The following is a 19,375-nucleotide window of genomic DNA, read 5'->3' on the forward strand; positions in this document are numbered from 1 at the left end:
ACGAAGCACAGGGAAAAAACAAAGATAACAGCGCAGGAGAAACACAACAGACAGCTTGATAGCGGCAACAGAACAGAGGCAGAGTAACACAGTAAACACCACAGACAGCTCGACAGAGAACAAAGTGAAAGGCAGGGCTATATACACATGGGCAGAGGGGTTAACGAGACACAGGTGAAACTGATGAGGGCGGAGCCACAAGGAGAAACCAATCAGACAATCAAAGGGGGAAAACACAGGGGGTAAAGCAACACTGATGATACTTCTACTCCTCTGACTTTCTTTTTAGTCTCTGAAAATGCAGAGAGCCCCCTTTTATCACTTTTTACCTAGCTTGAACTACTGCAATTATAGAAAAAGGAGCCACAGACAACTCTGTGCAGTTGAAATTAGATCAACGTTTGTAAAATATGAAGAAGAAGAAACAAGTTCTGAGACACAAATCTGTTTCTCACTTTTATTCTCGTATCGTTGCAGAGATTTGAACCTTTTAAATCAATCAAAGCATGCGCTGAATATAGATTTGGGGAGGGGGAATCAACAACTGGGGTAAATCCACACTGCTCTTCTTGTGAAGCCAAAACATTTGAAAACCATTGGTTTAACCCTTAAAAATATGTTTTTATGTGTTCTGTTGTAAGACGATGTGGTGGACTGGAAGCATAAGATGCTAACACACACAAATTCTTCCCAAAGCTACTTTCACCTCAAGCTAAAGTCAGATGAAAAAAGACCAATCATTTTTTTTTTTTAAAGCTTCAAAGACATTTGTTTTTGGTCCGTAGCAACTAAGTCTGGACTGCAGAGCTCCACTTTTATCCCGTAAAAGGAGTTACTTTGTGATGCATTTGAGGCGATTAATGGCAGAAGACAAAGTTCTGATATACAAATCTGTTGATTAGACATCTAATCATGTTTGGACTTGGGACATAACATTTTTGGGCTTTGATGAGTTCATATGATACATGGTAGTGTGGAGAGAAGAGGTAATGCGATAAGAGCGAAGGGCTGACTTTGGACTCTGACCACACGCTGCTTTTTATTTAAAAAAAGAGTTGGAAACCACTGGTGCTTTATAATAAAAGTAACTATCGATATGGTAGTGAAAAGTATAAAGTAGTATAACATGGAAATACTCAAGTAAAGTATAAATACCTAGAATAGTAAACTACTTCTACCTCAGGGTAACATCAGATGGTGAAAGACTTCCAAACTTTTTTCTTTTTTTTTTTTTACCTTCAAAGACTTTTGAGTTTTTTTTTTGTCATCAGTGACTAACTTTAGAGCTGTACTTTTATCCATTTTTTCCTTTGATTCTCCTTCTGCCATCGCTCGTTTCTCATCATTTAAATTCTCCTCTATCTCCCCCCTCTGTCATTCTCTATGCTCTTTTATTGCTTGAGCTCCCTCTCTATATTTACATTTATCATTCCGGGCATTAAGAAGGCGCTGCTAGCCTTGCGTGGAGCTTTAAACCCATTACAATTTATTCGAGGATTACAAGCACGAGGGATGAAACAACAACGCGGCCGCGCCACGTGTCCCTGAGAAATGAACTGACCTTTTAGAGAAAGGTGGTTACAAACGTGTCAGATAAGACCGGGAATTAGTAGAAAACTTTACCGGTGGACACGATGGAGTTGCACACTTTTAATATCCACCGTTCTCTTCTGCTCTCTTGCAGTATTCGGTGTTACTGCAAGCTGAGCGTAAACAAGCGCGTTGCCAGCAAATTTTAGAGAAAGGAGCCAAAATTACAACCAGATGCCGTACATAAGCTCACAGGACCGAACAGCCGTGGTGTGCTGGTCAGTGAGCACACAAACAGAAACCATTTATTTATCGAGTTAAGTGTTTCCGAGCAGTTAAAACTGCACGGATTAGAATAAACAGGAAGTCTGCGGATGCACAGGAGTCTTGCTGTGGATGCGCGCGCTATGCGTTGCGTTCATATCTCCAGCGGTTTGAGTGCGGGCTTGCGGATGTGCCTCATGTTGCCTCCCTGCTGCGAGGGTTTGAAGGGGGCCAGAGCTCCGTACGGTTTTGGCACTGGAAGGTGGTCGTTCTGGGGGATGTACGCGTTGGGGCGGGCTTCAGCTGTGGTGTACTCCCCATTAGGCAACTGGTTCCTCTGCTCCTCTTCGGCAAGCTGCACGCACAAGAAAACAGCTTTAATATTTGATGCAGGGTGGCTTGACCTCGGCCTACATCCTTTCAATTTGAATTCTTTCCTTAATTTTAATGGAATAATGAATGCATTCTTTTAGATCTCCAGACAAACAGATAAAGTATGAGGTCAGAATCAAAGGACTGATTAAAGTTTAACTAAAAATGCACACAAGAGAATTGTGACTGATGTTCTTCTGTATTTTGAAGATGTATCTGTGCGTGTCACGATCCACAGATAATACAAACAGGAAGTCTTGTACAGAACAATGAGTAAAAACAGTTGTTTTTTTTTCCTTCTAAACAGAATTTCAATGTGTGCGGAGGTTAGCGGTTAAAAGGTCCGTCCCAGTTGGACCTGACAGGATAAGTAACCATAGATAATGGATGAATATTGCTTTGGGTGAATGTGGATTTCAGAAAAAAAACTCCAATTTTACCTAAGTGCACTTGCAGTTTGCCTTCACGTTTATAAAAAGAAAAAAAAAAACTTTTCCAGAGTTACTGCTTTGCAAATGTTTTACACAGACTGACACTATATGGTTCTTACTGCCAGACAGCAGCTGTTGTTGTTGCTACCATATGTGCTCGGGGTGATGCGATTTCGCAAGTTCGCAGAGAGATCTTCGTCTGATAAAAATGTAAACTAACTACAGCGCATACACTGGTCATTGCTCTTAGATGGTAACGTTTCTGTCTCTAACTCATTTACTTTAGTTGCCTATTTATCACATATAAATGCTATTTTATAGACCCCTTCACAGCTTGTAAACAATGTGATGTTTTGTGAGGGGCGGGGCTTAACTGGATGCCAAACATCTTTATACACTCATACACTATAGCCTGTAAACGACAGTTAGCCTATTTCAATGGAGTGTTTTGGCAACAATGGACGAGGGAAACGCATATTTTACAGAATTTAATAACAGACTCACTCCCCGAGACCGTGAGCGCCATTTTAAAAAGTTGACTCTGACTGATGGGACTATATTCACTGACCCCTACACTCTCACTCACTGGATGGATGATTTGACCAAAGGACGACAGAGGGGACGAGGTCTGGTCTGTCTTTATCAAGTGAAGCCTCTCCAACAAAGACATTACCAGAAATAAGTGGAGGGTAACATAGTAAATCTAACTTCTGCTTGGACACCCCGGAAACATACAACTAACGTAGCATAGCGGTTAGCATTAGCATTAACATGTAACAAGACTCCCCCAAATAATGATTAGCTTAACATAATTTCAGTCACAGTTGAGTCATTTAGTCTAACTCATAATGTTTTCCAGGCTGAAACCAATGATGCATTACATATTAATCTTATCTGATATCAAATGAACGCTGAAAACACAAGAGTTGTTGATGTTTGTCTCACTCCGTTCTTTCTTTTGATCACGTTGAACCAAAATTGTCTACGACTGGCAGCGGCTGGTATGAAGTAAAACTCCAAGTAAGTGTTTTTGTATTTTTTGGTTTTGGCAGAAAAAAATACAGCAAGACGACATTTTCTCAGTCCACAGTGACAGTGTTTGTCTCAAGCTTCACTCTGTTTTGCCTCCAGCTAACAATTAATTATGATATTGCAATGAGGTAGGCCATGAAGGGGTCCATAATTGTAAATATGTATTAGTTCTATCCATTTGTACAAAGAGAGACTCAGGAATCTGGGGAGTTGTTTTAGGGTTCAGGGCACTTGAGTCGTCCAGTCTCAAGTCCATCTCTCTGAACACTAGTCCACAACAAATTGAAGCGTTGGTTTCACCATGTACACCCAGTACAAGAACTATTGTAAAAACAGTAATAAGAAAACTCAAGAGGAAAAAAGAAAGGGTGTCAAGTTATGACCTTTCTGTAACCTCTGTAGCCTCTAGATCAGGGGTCTAGCAGCCAAGGACCCCAAGAAACTGATGGAGAGATTAAGCAGGAACCCCCTACCTACTATATGTGTTCTATATTAAACTCTGCCTAGTGCAAATTATAAATATGAAGCTATCTCTTATCCCTTTACCAAAATATGTTGGATTCATGTTAATATGTATTTAAATAAGTTTAAATTTGTAGGGGAAAATTAAAAAATACATAAAAAATGTCAAATCAACCGAAGATTTTGCAGTCCCCCCACGAACCCCCTGTTGAAGACCTATGCTCTAGACGCCAGTTGTTACAGTTACACTCAGGGCTGGAGCTCAGCATCAAAACTCGAGTCTGGTAACACGCTACTGGGATTTCATTATGAGGCATCAGAAATAGCTCTGCACACAGTTGAATAATCCTACAGCTAATCAGAGCCATTTTGTTGTAAATAAATGAAACTCCACAGCGCTCCGGCGATGTGCCCGACTACGCTGCTGTTACTATTGCGTCCTTCAAGACATCCAGCCCATAATCAGATCCCCACGGAGCAACTTTTTGTTACAAAGGATTCTGGGTAGACAGTTGATCTGGCTTCCAGTCTAAGAGTCACAACCAGTGTCTGTATTTGCCTCCAAAAATGTTCCATAAAGATTTCTTTTTCAGCAGCACACATGGCATCTCCACAATATCAGACACAAAACTGTCTCGTTTTACATTTAAATCTGCTGATTAAACAATGAGACTGAACATTGCTGAGCATAATAATGCGTCAGCTGGGTCAGAAGCCAGGCTGTTTCCTTCTGCTTCCACTCTTCACGCTAGGCTAATGCTAATTGCCTCCCGCTTCTGTTCCAGGCTGACCTTAAGGTTTCCATTGAGATGAATCCACTTGGATCATAATGTGTTTTAACTGTTTTGCATGAATTTTATCTGTCCACGGTTTGCTGAATACCGACAGTGGGTGGCAAAATTGATTCGAATCCAGTGTGGCTGATGGATCAATTTTTAACCATGGCGCTTAACACTCACGAAAAAATATTGAAAAATGTAATCGAGCCCACGTCCCTATGACTTTCACCCCATAGCAGCATGCAAATGAACTGTATATAAGTCCCAGAGACTTCAAAGCGATGGCGATTTCCTCATGCATATGACCGGTTTATCCGCTGGCATGTGATCTAAGGAGTGCGCACAAAACGAGGAAACATTGCTTTGAATGCAAAACATATCAAGAACTGCCAACATGTAAACAGGAAAAGAAAAAAAATTCTCCTTACAAGGCTGGTGAAACACATTTACATTTTCAGAAGATGGAAATGCGGGCATAACAATGACTCTCAAAATTAATTTCAGTTCCTGCAGATTTCTCGTGGATTCATTGTCGTCGCAGAGCAGTGCGACGTCCTTATGGACCGGCGGCTAGAGGCAAGAATAAAATAAATGTGACAAAAAACAGATCAGAGTAACAACAGAGCACAGACAGCTGGACTGGTTTCAGTCACAACCAATCCCGGTATGTGTGCCTTTCTTGTGTAGACAGCCGCTCCTTCTGTTTGTCAGCCCTTCTGCCCATCATATCCTGTGTTTGTGCGCGCGTTAAAAACAACTCTACTTCCTGTCTAGTCTCTGTGCATAAATAGTTTTCACCCACATCTACAGCAGGCCCTTTTGTCCCGCAGAATCTTAATCGATCCCCGCTCCTGTGTCTCGGCCCTTGCTACATTTCTTTCCTTTTGTCGCTCTGTCTTCTTTTCTTGGCCCTTGGTGCTTTAATCTATTTCCGACCAGTGATCTTTGTGTGTCTCTGTGTGTTTCTGTACCTTCGCTCTCTGCTCTCTGTCCCTCTGCCTCCTCTTTTTGTCCCGGAGCATCCTCCTCCACTCCTCCTCTATCTCCGGGTAGGGTGGCAGGCCCTGCTCCAGCCGCCGCTGGCATCTGTCCATCTGGAAGCACAGGGGCGGCGCAAGAAACATTCACTTTGTATTCCTTTCACTCCGTCCACTCTGCACTCTCCTGGCTCGATTCAATTCCGACTGTGCCCCCAAACAGATGGTTGTATTAGTGTCAGAATCTGGGCAAAGTTATGTCTCCGCATTTTCCGCTTCTAGGCGTGTCTGCGGCGCGCTGCAGGCATACATCAGCTGCAGGGATTCTTCGGGTTATTAACACAAATCTCTTGAAATATTTACAGGGCGTGAGGGAAATCCACTCATTTTAGTTGTTTAATTTTTTATCGAGACAGAAAGCTGTGGGACTTCTGTTCGAAACTGGCGTCAGAATTGAGCCGTTCTCGACTAAATGATGATTTGGCTGATGGCTTTTTCACCTTCCCTCAAACATTCTCCGAAGCCCCGGTGGATGATAATTTTCATACTTCACCTTAACTTAATAATGATAACCCAATAATACTGTGGGTCGCCGAGGCGCTAAAGCATGCTTTATTTATTCAGGATGGAAATGCATCTCAAATACTAAGATATCCATATAATTTGCCCTGCTCCCCAGAGAGCTGATATTACAGAATTGAAATGAGAAAAATATGAAACTATATATATATAGCATAGGATTTCTGTGAGGAAAACCCCAACCCTAATCTGCCCATATTACCTAAACTAAAGCTTCTTTTCAAAGCCTAAATATTACTTTAAAGATGCACATACGTTAATTAAAAACAATACATATAACAGCACGTCTCTGCTGAATTTAGATGACCAATACATGTGGATGAACAGTTTACACAAAGGTTAACTCACCAGTAAGAGCAGGAAGTAAATCAGTATCATCAATATCTCAACATAAGTTATTGCTCAAATATTCACAATGGAATTCTTGTTGGTTGCTATAGCTACAGAAATATGCTAATGCTAACTGCTCACAGGCTTCTGACATTTTTCTCCGATATTATTACAATAAATGATGATGGGAAATTGGATTGCAATTCATTCCGGTCATCAGGCCACCGACGCGCATTACTCATCCAGATTCATAGAACACTGATTCATTTCTTTGCCCATGCGCGAGGTTGTTGGGCATCGTTCTGCGTCGACCTCTTAATTTGTTTCCCCGCGCGTATTGCGCAAAATAATAGGTTCGAGGTGAAACGAACTATGAATATAAATATTCCTGGGACACTTTCCTTTTGTTGCGGTCAGTGCGGAGTGATAATGATATTGGGAAAGACAAGAGCACGGAATTGGGAAAAGGCTGCGGGGAGAATGTTTGTGACAAGGCAGCGGACTACAGAAGCACGGGGTTGTGGGTGCATGGTATGTGCCGATGGGAGGAGGGGAGGGGGGGGGGGGGGGACTGGGACCTCTCTGACCTGCAGCTCTCTCTCTTTGATCTGCTGTTGCTGAGACAAAGCAGCAGCTTGCTTCACGGACAGCTCTGCAGACAGGGCCATCATCCGCTGATTGGTGTTGATTATGTTAGTCCGAAGTTCATTCAGCTGGAAAAAGACAAACACGGACACAAACAGTAATTGTCTTGACACAGAAATGACAGAAGCGCCGTTTGACAGTATTTATATAGCTGCACTGTACACTCTTCAGATTTTAATGGCCATCGTGTGCAGCACCTTTTGAAATTCAACCGTACCATTACGCGCTTCTGCATTTCATCACATGTTATGGACCTCATTCCACTTGCTTTTGATGAGGCTATTTATAGTTGGTGACAGAGAGAGAATAGAGACGGCCCTGAAGAGAGAGGAGAGGGAGCGTAATGCTCGGTGAACTCCTAAAAGTCCACTCCGCACGCTCCTCACATGGACTGCACATGCTCCTCAGACAATGTGTCAGGGGGGACACAGGGAGGAATGCAAATGAAGCGGCGAATAACAGAATAAGTGCCTCTGCATATGTGTGGGGGTGCGCGGCGTTCAATCTCTCGTCTACCTTCTTCGCCAGCGAGAGCCTGTCGTGCTGGCAGTTTTCAGCCTGCTCGCTGAGTGGCTTCGAGAGCCGGGTCACCTGGTCCGCGAGGAGTTCTTTTTCCAGCAACTGGCTCTCGCGCTCGGCCAGATTCACCTCGAGCTGCACAGAGCGAGCGCGGACAGGGACACAGTAGTGACAGCTTTTTAAAGGCGTACGAGACAATGTGCAAAAATGAAAAACAAAAAAACAAAAACAAAGGGATGTTGCGGTTTACCTGCTCAATTTTCTTGATCAGCTCTGCAGTTGTTGGGTCTTTGCCTTTTAGCTCTTTGTAATCAACCGTTCGACTAAGACCTTGAAGTGTTTTGTCCCTGGCTTCTGACAACTTAAGAGACACAGAAAGTTAGACAATTAGGGACAAAAAGTAAACTAGACCACAAGCTGATGGCGTGTCTTGTAAAATACTTTCATATAATGAATAATAATGGCCTATATACGCACACACACAACTATAGTGTCAAGAAACAGATAGATTTCAAGAAATTTCCCACAGGACAACACATGACAATGACATGAACGTATAAATGCAATAATCTATCTGCGAAGGTCTGCGTTTTAAGTGCCTTGTCTCCCAGACATTTCAGACTTACTGCGTTGGGGATTAAGAATAAAAAAAAAAAAAAAAGCTTTTTTTAGCTAAACGTTGTGCCTATCGGGAGCGGTTTCCTGCTAGGTGACAAGTCGCTGGCAAAGCGTGATAAGAGAAACCAAAATTTAAAAACTCATAGGATCCCTCTGAGGGTCTGGGGTTTTTTAATTTTCTCACATCCCTTAAGACAGCAGAAATAGTGGAGGGGAGGCGAGGATACTCAAGGAAGCCCAAAGAAGATGAGTCAAAAGACTGGAGAGAGAGACCAAAACGCTGGCAGCGGGACAAGAGGAGACATTAAAAGTAAGTGATGGGGCATGGGAGGCATTTTTAGATTCACTCCCTAAGCCGATGCTCTTATCCTGAAACAACTGCAATTAGCAAGCGCGCGAGAGGGATTGAGGTTTGATCCAATAACTGAATGTAAAGCGGACATGACTTGCTGATAAACTGTTCAGATGAATGACGGGACATGATCAATTAAAGGCGCCCTGTGGAGGTTTCAACCTCTACTAGTGCTGTCTTTTAATGAGTGGGTCCCAATTTAGCTGTTTAGGTGTACGAGGACGTACAGTACATTATACTGTACGTCTGTCTGGGTGTGGCTCTGCAAACTGCACACCTAAGGGTTATCTGCCAACCCTTTAGTATATTTACCCCTTCAACTTCCCACATCCCTCAGTAACGTTAAGCGGTAGTTTGTTTTGTTTTCTCTGCATCCTCCTTTTTTTCCCAGCAATTTTGACTGACTTGTTGTTGTGTGCACTCCACGATTCAAGCCTCCTCCACCCACACTAAAATCGTTTCTGTTCAACCAGCCAGCCGCACTCCATTCTGCCTGCAATGGGCCACCTGCCTGACCCACCTGTCAACTTACCAGTTATTCAAAGCCGGCTATCGCACTCCCATCTGCCGCTGAAACCTGCTTTCGGGTCTTCAAGAAAGTCACAGTTCATGCGACAATGCGACGCCTGGGAGCGCATTTCTTTTTAAATCTTTGTTTACAAGTTTTAAAAGATACAAAATATATCAGGCTAAATATATATATATGTATATATATATTTTTCCCCCCCAACCATCAAACTGATTTTAAAGGGGTTAGTGGTATGTATTTGGCTGGAGCGATTCGAAAACTCTGGAAACCATCCAACTGATAAAACAATCACCACAGAAGCACTTGTTGGGTGTGTTTCATGGAGAAAAATGTTGTTTTTGTATTTTATGTGAATTCTGGAGACAGAGATCAATGCAAAAAAAATAAATAAATAAAAATGTAACTGCAGTATTAGTTAATTCAGACACCCACTGGCCCCGTCACAGCAGAGTAAAGATAATCTATATATAAAAATATACAATGCTGAAATGGATCAAGGAGCCTTGACAGGAAGAATAATAAGCAGAAAATAGAAAGAAGGAACAAACACAGGCCAGATGACAGGAGGGGGGAGAGAGAAAAAGGAAAATACATGAGAAATATTAATAGACGCCTGGGGACATTGGAGAGGGGGACAAATATAATTGCAGGAGAAGTGATTGGTTGGAGAGCAGAAAGTGTGGTGTGTAGAGTAGTGTGGATGAGATGAGGGGCAAAAACAGGGTGTGGAAATATTTTGTACACAGGCTATCTGCCCTGGCGTGACCTGACTCATGAAACTGCAGCTTCTCTCCATTCAGCCTCACAGTGCAGACGTGTGTGTGTATGTGTATACATTCAGTACGTTCACCAGTATGTGCTAACGCGCCTGCATCTAATGTGAGCGAAGAAAAACAGCGTGGAACAAAGTGCTGATTCCCGTTTTTTTTTCTCCCTTCATGGAAGGGATTAATGACGCCTCTCTTATGGAGTCAGACTGCGAGGGTTATTAAATCACACTGGGATGATCAGCCAGTTAAAACGCCGCTCTTCCCTCACCGTCACACGACTTTTAACTTATAAGCGTCTCTGCCATGTGATCACACAAGTTGTTTGTTAGGCTACAGATGCTCGAGACGGAAATAAGGCAGGAAACCCTGACAGTAAGCAGATGATAGACTCTAGAGCAGAGACAGAGATGAGAGTGGGGGAGATGTACGCTCAGAGAGGCTGATAAAAGCCTGACAGACGGAGGAAGACAAAGTGAACAAGAGCAAAGGAAAAGATGCAGTGAAGGCCAGAACGAGAAAAGGGGCCCAGAGATAGGATCCGAAGGCAGACACAAAAGACAGAATCAGAGAGACAAGAGAAGCTGCGAAACTGAAACAGGAACTGGGGCTGACCAACAGGGACCGAGGTTATCTCCAGTTTTCACAGACAATATGACTTTGACAACAAAAACTTAGTCCTATATAAGGAGTTCAATTGCATCATTTCAAAGAGGAAATTAAGCAGCAAATCTGGCGAGATCACTCAGTTTCCTCTCCATAATGCAAACGAGGGACACCATAAGCAGAACTTAATTTAGAATTCTTCCCATTTGCGCGTAACACTTGAAGCGATAATGTTCTGCATATTTCATTTAATTTCTTATCATTGTGGAGTCTATTCGCCTGCATTACAGACTTGAAGGGTTCTCACTGGTGTTAGCTGTCTCTCTTTTCCTGATCCCATTTTGAGTATGGTAAATGATTGCCAGCCTGCCAAGACTCAGGGCTTTGTCAACAATTAATTCACTCTCTCTGGAAAACCCCAAATCTTACAGCGATATTGCGGGACTCTTAAATATGAATAAACGCCTGTTACATATAAAACTCTTGTTGTTTTTCTGTGGTGACATTTCTGCGTTGTCTCGCCCGTAGCGGCGTGTTTTACGTCAACAGTGGCTGGTTTGCCAGAGCTGAAAAAGGAGGCAACAGTAGCATTAGAGATGGAAAAGCCCACAGCAACTAGGAGTATGCTGGAAACTATGGATGTAACCAATGAATGTAACCAAGGTTCTATGAAGTCAGTAGCTGTGTTTCCACTACAGCACACTGCACACTGTAGGATACTGACTGTGGACACCACCTACTCCTAAACATGGACAAGACCAAGGACAAGACCAAGGAAGTCAGTGGTACTAGTAATGGAACACTACTAGCACCTGAGAGTCTACATGAACAACAGGCTGGTCTGGAGGGACAATAGTGAGAAGGGCCTGAGCAGACTCTACTTTCTCAGGAAGTTCAGGTATTTCAATGTCTGCAGCAAGTTACTAGAGTCTTTCTACCAGTCTGCTGTTGCGAGTGCCCTGTACTTTGCTGTGGTTTGTTGGGGGAGTAGTACCAGCAAAAAAAGACATCAGTAGATCAACAAATTGATCCGGACGTCTGGACATGTGATTGGTAGGGAGTTGGAGTCGTTTGTCACAGTGAGGGACAGGAAGACACTGGATAAACTGCTCTCCATTATGGACAATCCATCCCATCCACTACACCAAACACTAGAGTGGCAGAGGAGCTCATTCTCCAGCAGACTGATTCAGCTCCGCTCCCATAGTGAAGAGCTGTATAAGCTGTATAAGAGCTCATCTTTTTGTAACAATTAAACTACTATAGCGCATGTATATATATATGTTCCAGTTTTTTAGAGTGTGTGCGTTCACACTGTTAAGTGAAGTTCAAGAAAAACCTTTCACTCAGATATTTAATTCAAACTTTACATGACAATGAGCTTCTTCAGTAAGTTGAGTGTGACAAGCGTGTGCCCAGTGTTTTAAATCAGATTGATCAGTGTTCCACCCTCATGTCACACCACCCCTAAGTCACTTAAACACAGCATGATGGATGGCTTACAGTGCTTCTGTGTCACCCTCCTTCTCCTCTCTCCACTCTTCAATCAATCTCTTTTTTTTTCTCTGTAGTGTCCTCACTCGTAGCATTTTCATACCCCTCTGTTCGCATACACCGACTTTCTCTTTGTGTGCCTCTGTCTCTGTGTCAGTGTCTCTGTTCTGCCTGCCAGCCTCTCCGTTCTCTTCATCTGACAGTCACAAATAATGGCTGCTTTCTTGGCTCATGAATGCTTTAAGACGTTGTAGATATGACAAGCATTCATGCAGCCTTCAATTTGCATATCATTTACATAATAGCAGCTCAGTCGGTAGTTAATATAATGGCTTGAAAAGCAACATAATAGATGGCACGCTGCATGCTTAGCAGCGTAATAATAAAAATAAATAATGACCTTATTTGAACATCACGTCTGAAAAATCTGGTACAAATAGCTTCATAATTAACGCAGATAAAAGACAAAGGGACAGATCAGTAAAGCAGAAAGGTCAGCGAAGTAAAACAGCGTAAAATCATATTCATAATCAGGTTATGCAAGGTTAATTAGCACAAGAGCGGCAGAGTTGAACTGAAATTTTAATAAGCACCAAATGAGGTTTGAATTACAATTATATAAGAAAATATACAGTGAGGCTGACATAATGTTTCTCTAATGTCGTCATCAGTTAGAGCATAACCTGCCTCATGGTGGGCTCTAATAATTTGCAACCTTGTAAACATGTGTTCTACATCAGGCAGAATGAAATCAGAATAAATGAACTGTATAGCTGTCACAACTGACCATGTCTGATAAGACAACTAGAACACAATAATCAGGGGGCGTCCTCAGGGTAAGTTGTCCTTGTATATTTGAGGAAGAGATCTGCAACATGATAACAACTCAAATCATCCCACAGCCTTGAAGCCTATGACAACAAAAGCCACAGGAATAGTTAAAAAGGTTCCTGCTAGCAGACGACCTAAGGCTACAAGACTCATGAGGCATTAAAACAGACAGTTAGAGGTAAGCCAAAGCAAACATAACCTTTAAAGCAATCAGCATATTATTTACATTTATGACCTATGGGTGGAAATTTAAGCCCCAGCAATTTGCTCGTCGCTCGGCTGGCAGTTGGTTACTAGTGACGATTCCAGGCTCTGGCTAGCTCTCCCTGTTGTCACTACTCTCTGTTAGAAAAGATAATATGAGTTTGGACAGAAAGTGCACCCTAAGCCTAGTGTCAGGAAACAAAGTTGTATATGGTGTTTTCTTGTGGTAAACGTTCCTTGTGGGGAACGCTGTTTGCTTCATATGTGAATTTTGCTTTTTATTGTCACAACTCAACAAATAGTATAGGTGGTAATATGGTGACTTAATAATTAAAACTTATCTGACCAGATCCAGATAAGTTTTAAGTGGCAACCCCCAGGTCTGGGCAATTGCGGAAATGAAAAAAACTGCAGTTCATCGGGTGGCCACTTGAGGCTGGCTCCAAAAAGGAGCAAATCCCCATAGAAACCCATGTTAAAAAGCCCAACTTTACAGCATTATTAAACAGATTTATAGCCTGGTACAAAAAATTATTTTGTCTCAATGGCTTATTTCACTATTCGTGACATTTCTTTATTAAGGTTTTAAATTCTGCATAATTAAGGGCGTTCCTGGTTTGAGTGACAGGCAGTAGCTTCAGCTAACAGGTAGCAGAGAGTTGGGTGGGCGGGTCTCAATGTCCCCCATGTCCATATTTGGAATATCCTTGTGTGCAGGCAGTAAAGCTCATCCAACATGGTGAGTGTGGGCTTCATTTTTGAGGTTCAGAATCCAATAGGTGACTTCACAATGAGTTTGTCCACAGTATATACTTTCAGTGACCAAGTATAAAAAGCTACACTTATTTTATCAGTTTTTAGCATTACATATATTAGAAATGTTTTATGTACATATTTTATCCGAAATGTGTTCAAAACCTTGAGCTAAATTGATGGCGGCCCTACCCAAGTTTGTCACTACTGGGCCACTGCAACACTGACAACATTTGGCTTATATCCCAGTGGTGACGAGTTATCACAGTTAGAGATCTGAATATTCTTGGGTATTTAGCCAACAGTCTGAAAAGAAATCACATTAAAGAGGTGAGTCACCAAATGACTTTCAAAGGTTGTGGAGCTGATGTTCAAAACATAAATCTCTCTGGTCAGTCAAAAAGTTTCTGTGTGCTTTATTTGCTTACTGTGTACCGGCCTTGAGTTTGTCACATACAGTATGCATAACTTCAACTCCACGCTGCCGAGATGCAGTTCACGAAGGGTTTCCCCACGGTAATAAGTTCCAGACAGGTTGGACGAAGATTTAAGAGAAGGACAGACAAACAATATGACTCATCACCACAGGGACAGTGCATTCTGTCAACCAGCCTCTCTCTCTTATATCTCCACTACTGACTGTCTAACCGAAATGTATCAAGTCATAAGACAACTCTTCACCAATATTCGGATATCACAAACACTGCACTGCAAATAACCGTGTGCACTGATGCATGTGCACCTGTACGTATTTGAGATGACGTACGTGCCAGCAACTCGTAAAGTAGTGAAATCAGAATCCGGCACCAACCTCTGTTTATTTTGCAGCAATTAAAATTCCTCAGAGCAAATGAAAGCCTCAGAGTATATTGAACTTCAATAGTCTCACAGATGGCGCAATTTATCTTTGTCAAAATTTCCCATCAAGGGGAGAGGGGGTCCGTCTGCAATGAACAGATAAACTGGTCACAGATGAATACAAATACACAATATATATGATAAATCGACAGCAAGGCAGTTGCATGGAGATTGAATTCGCATAGAGAATGAATTCGCAGGGAGAATGAATTGAGCTGGCAAGCCTCCTGGAGAAGGAAAGACCCCCATGATTCACTTTTTGTACCCAGGGGAGGTAGACGGCTGTACGAGGGAAAACTGTGATTTAGAAAATGATTTGCTATTTACACACAGGGGGGGGGGGGGGGGGGGGGGGGGTATTGAAAGACTGGGTGGATGAATGGATGGATGAACAAACAGATGGATTGATACACTAATCGGGGATGTAACTGTTCATTCTGAAAAGGATGCAGGAGTTGTTTGTGTCTCCAAACTCAATGGTCCGAACAAGACGGAGTATCCATTAGAGCTGGCAGCTCTGTGAGGCTGAGCTTAGGTACAGGATGCTACTATCACCGTGGTGAAATGAATGTTTGCTTAATAGCAAAAGCCTAGTTCAGGCAGGACAATTTTTGTTTGGTCAGAGACTTGGGTAGGACACAAATCTAAAATTTTCCAACTGGAACTTTAAGTCTGTAACACACCAACACGTGTATTATTTGAATAGCTTTATACTGAATGCAAAATTATAATAATAATGAATATTTATAAATGGCACTAGGCATAGTTTGATACAGAATAGGTAGTGGGTGGTAGGTGGTGGTGGAGTCCCTATATAATCTGTCAGTTTGGAGGGTCCTTGGCCTAAAAAGCGTTGAAGACCCCTGGTATAGACCATGCGTCGTTGTTTTATGCCGTTGGTTTGGTGTGTCCATACCTTTACTCTCAACCACAAATGCAAACCTCACTGTTTTCCTACAGGCAGCCTGTAAGGTTCATTCTCTGAAGTCTACGAATGTTTTTACAAAACTGAACTAAAAAGTAGGACAGATGTGAAGGAGTCAGTCAGAAAAGGGAAGGAGGATGAAAAAAAGCCAGAGCTTCGGGGGAAAGAATGGATTAAGTTACTTCCAGTGAAACAATATGACGCAAGTGAAAACAAAAAGAAGGATTGTTGGACCAAAGCACCAAGAATAAGCATAAAGAAACTAATGACGAGAGAAACAACAGGATAAATGAGCGAAAAATAAAAAAAAATTTGAGGGAAATGATAAACAGCAGAAGGAATAAACAGATGGGGGAAAAGGGAAAGGGTTGTTTTTCCAAAAAGAGCAGCACATGGCGAAGTATGTTCCAACGACGCATCCATCCAAAAGAGCACAAGACTCGGATGAGATAAGTCTGGTCCAGCAGCGAGTCTTAACCAGACACTCTGATCCAGAGAAGCAACACGCCCAATCCCAAGATACAGCCACTGGCGGGAACTTCAGAGTGTGTGTGTGTGTGTGTGTCTCTCAAACCGCTCTCCATCTACGTGTCTGTCACTCTCAAGCAAAGCTACTTGAATGTGTGTTATTTATTCATGCGAGTTCGTCTCATGTGAAACTCTGTGCAGTTGTTTGGGCTTGTCCCTCTTGGTTTCGGTCTTCATCTATTTTCTGCATGTCTGCCTGCGTTCTGAGTTTTGGTTCCTGTCTCTGTTCAAACTTATAAAAATGTTTGACGAGATGAACATCAGCGAAAGGATGCGACGGGATCATCCCTCAAAACAATGATATGAGCCGACTTCATACGACGCAGCTCAGAGACGCGCAAGTGTGTACAAGCTAAAAAAGATCCCATGAAATCTTCTGTTATCTTAAATGGGGACGTGGGGCTTGTGGTAGTCTTGTTGCTCGCTTGAGACACTTCTCAAAAGCACAAACAAAATGAATCATGAATATGAATAAAAAACAAATAAAGCAAGAAAATTAAGATATGAACATCCATTCTGTTCATTAAAATAAAGTAAAAATCCTTCTTACAATCTATTTTTACAAGACTAACGGAGACCTGCTCATTAGTTCTGTTCTGAGTCAGTCGGAGTTCCCCTAAGTTTACACAGGCAGACATAAATTTGAGCTATGATTGGCAATACTCACAAATATGGACACACAAATATGAACTCCCTAAGATCCCAACTGACACAAAAGAACCCACATGCATTTGTTTTCGCACGCACCAAGCTGAACAATGGCTTGAAACACTGTTGGCTTGCAGACACGGACCTCTTGCATACGGCCACACATGCAAACACATCATTTCATTCCAAGGAAAACTTTAGATGCACGCAGCCTATTCAGGGGAACTTTTTTTTTTTTTTTTCCCATCATCTGATCACACCAGGAAGCACTAATTGACAGGTCTACCTGCTTCCAGACAGGGTTTGAATCCACATCCGGATGCAGTCTTGGTCATGCTGTCGGAGAAATGTGGACAGCAGTAGGCTCCAAGTACAGCCTGCACCAATTAGTGGCCATAATAGTAGAGCTGGTCTAAGGAAGCTGCGGAGGCGTTATAGAAAACAATAACCAATGCTATCTGCTATGCTCATTCGGTGACGGAGGCCCCAACACTAACCCCACCAAAGTTTTTCGGAAGTATATTGCAACTTAGCTTTAACTTTTGGAAACTGCTGTATATATCGCGAGCTCCATGCACTCCATCCACAGCTAGTGTACGTCAAAACAGAAGGTTTATTTTGCTTCTTGGTAGCAAGAAATAGAGAAGACGCAAAGAAAGCTGCCATGCTTGCGGTTTTAAAGCTGAGTGTGTAGATTTATATTACCGCGCTCACAGATTTTCTCTACCTCTATCTGCAGCATAGTAATCTCCTCCTCCAGGGTTCTCTTGAGGAGCACCTCCCTCTTCTTCAGGTCTATCAGTCTCTTCTCCTCATTGATTGCCAACTGCAAGTCTCTCGCGTCCTTCTCCAGGGTCTCCAGAGCCATGTTGCCTTTCGTGGCGGCTCCCTCCTGGGTGCTCACCTTCTGGTGGTAGTTGAACAAAACCTCCTCGTGTTCCAGCAGCTGAATTCCTCTGTAGATATTAGCAGCAAGGACACACATTAAGTATAGAGTGTTAAATACTCTAATGTGGTAACGTTATACATGTTTCAAGATATGAACATACAGAAAGTTGCGCCTCTGTATGGCATTTTCATGATTCTCTTTTATTTCCAGAAGAGTCTCCTCCTGGAGCTTGATTGCTTGTGTGAGTTTCATCAGTTCCAGTTTGTTGTCCTCATAATCCTGAGTGATCTGACGTCGCTTCCAGGCAAGCTACAAGGCGTTAGGTGAGAAATATATGCGGTGTGTTTATGGTTCTGATGCATACTGTACTTCCACTTGATGGCAATAGACAATAACTTCTGACATAACTTCAAAGAACTACTGAAGAAACTTCTACAAAGGACAACGGCAACACAGTATGACTTACTACCATATTTATTGAAAGACGCCAACATAAATTCTGGATGTGGTGTTCCCTCCCTTTATTGCTGTCTATCTGTACATTTTTTATAGAAAGGTTGAGTGCATTCAAAAAACTTGGACACTTGGGTGCCACTGTTGGCATATTTAATCGACATTAAATATTAAATATACATTAAATATATTTGAATTTCCCCAATGGGGATCAATAAAGCACTATCTTAAGCAGATACGTTTGTGTTAACTGTCTTATGACAAAGAAGAGTGCATGTGGTGAGTTTGCACCTTGGAGATGTCATTGCGTAGTTTGTCCCTCATCTTGGAGCTATGAGAGATCTTCATACGAGCCTTTGTGAGGGATCTAGAACAAAGGCTCAAACTGAACATTACAACCTTTTCAAAAGTAGAATTTACTGCAGTGCTCCAGCAATGAACGCTTGAACACACCTGTCCTTGTTGACGACAATGGTGCGTTGGATCTCCATCTCATTTTCCAGGACTTTAATTTGCTCCGTCAGCTCTGTGGTTGTCTGGGAGGCAATCTGCTTCAGCTTCACGTACTTATTCTTCTCTTCCATGATCATATCACACAGTTTAGAATACTGTGTTATTCTGAGGAGAGGGAAAACACCGGTTAGCCGTGAGCTCAATCCTCTTTTCCATCTTATCCATCTGTTGCTTTGATTATTTGCATTTACTTAGCCGGTGGTAGCTATAAAACGCTGGGTTTATTCTCTTAGTTAAGTGTCTTGCCAAATACTACGAGATTTATATCCGCAGTCAATTCTGTGAGTGGCTGACTCGACTGATATGAAGCTCGCAGATATAGACAACATTTGCTCTTATGGGCTCTAGGTCTGGTGTATACTGCTTAAGGTAAAATACAGCAAAATGGACACAAGAGATGCCACTGTCACTACATAGTAGTATCATAGAGAGCATCAAGCTCTCGCATGCATCATCACTTCATTAAACTCCAAACTAAAATGCATGT

At 42.3% G+C, this 19,375-nt stretch overlaps 1 protein-coding gene across 2 annotated transcripts in view; it reads right to left on the minus strand.

The window, feature by feature from the left end:
- Positions 1-428: 428 nt before the first annotated feature.
- ccdc146 (coiled-coil domain containing 146) overlaps positions 429-19,375 on the minus strand; it is a 52,135-nt gene continuing 33,188 nt past the window's right edge. For both annotated transcript variants that reach the window (XM_047575393.1, XM_047575391.1), the window contains 9 exons: positions 18,829-18,993; positions 18,667-18,742; positions 18,083-18,231; positions 17,761-17,989; positions 8,171-8,281; positions 7,918-8,055; positions 7,344-7,469; positions 5,842-5,964; positions 429-2,149 (listed from right to left, as the gene is read on the minus strand). In XM_047575393.1, the coding sequence (XP_047431349.1) occupies positions 1,949-2,149; positions 5,842-5,964; positions 7,344-7,469; positions 7,918-8,055; positions 8,171-8,281; positions 17,761-17,989; positions 18,083-18,231; positions 18,667-18,742; positions 18,829-18,993 (1,318 nt within the window). In that variant the 3' untranslated portion in view covers positions 429-1,948. The remainder of the gene's footprint in view (positions 2,150-5,841; positions 5,965-7,343; positions 7,470-7,917; positions 8,056-8,170; positions 8,282-17,760; positions 17,990-18,082; positions 18,232-18,666; positions 18,743-18,828; positions 18,994-19,375) is intronic.

This window comes from Mugil cephalus, chromosome 22, assembly GCF_022458985.1.
Source record: "Mugil cephalus isolate CIBA_MC_2020 chromosome 22, CIBA_Mcephalus_1.1, whole genome shotgun sequence".
Lineage (NCBI taxonomy): Eukaryota > Metazoa > Chordata > Actinopteri > Mugiliformes > Mugilidae > Mugil > Mugil cephalus.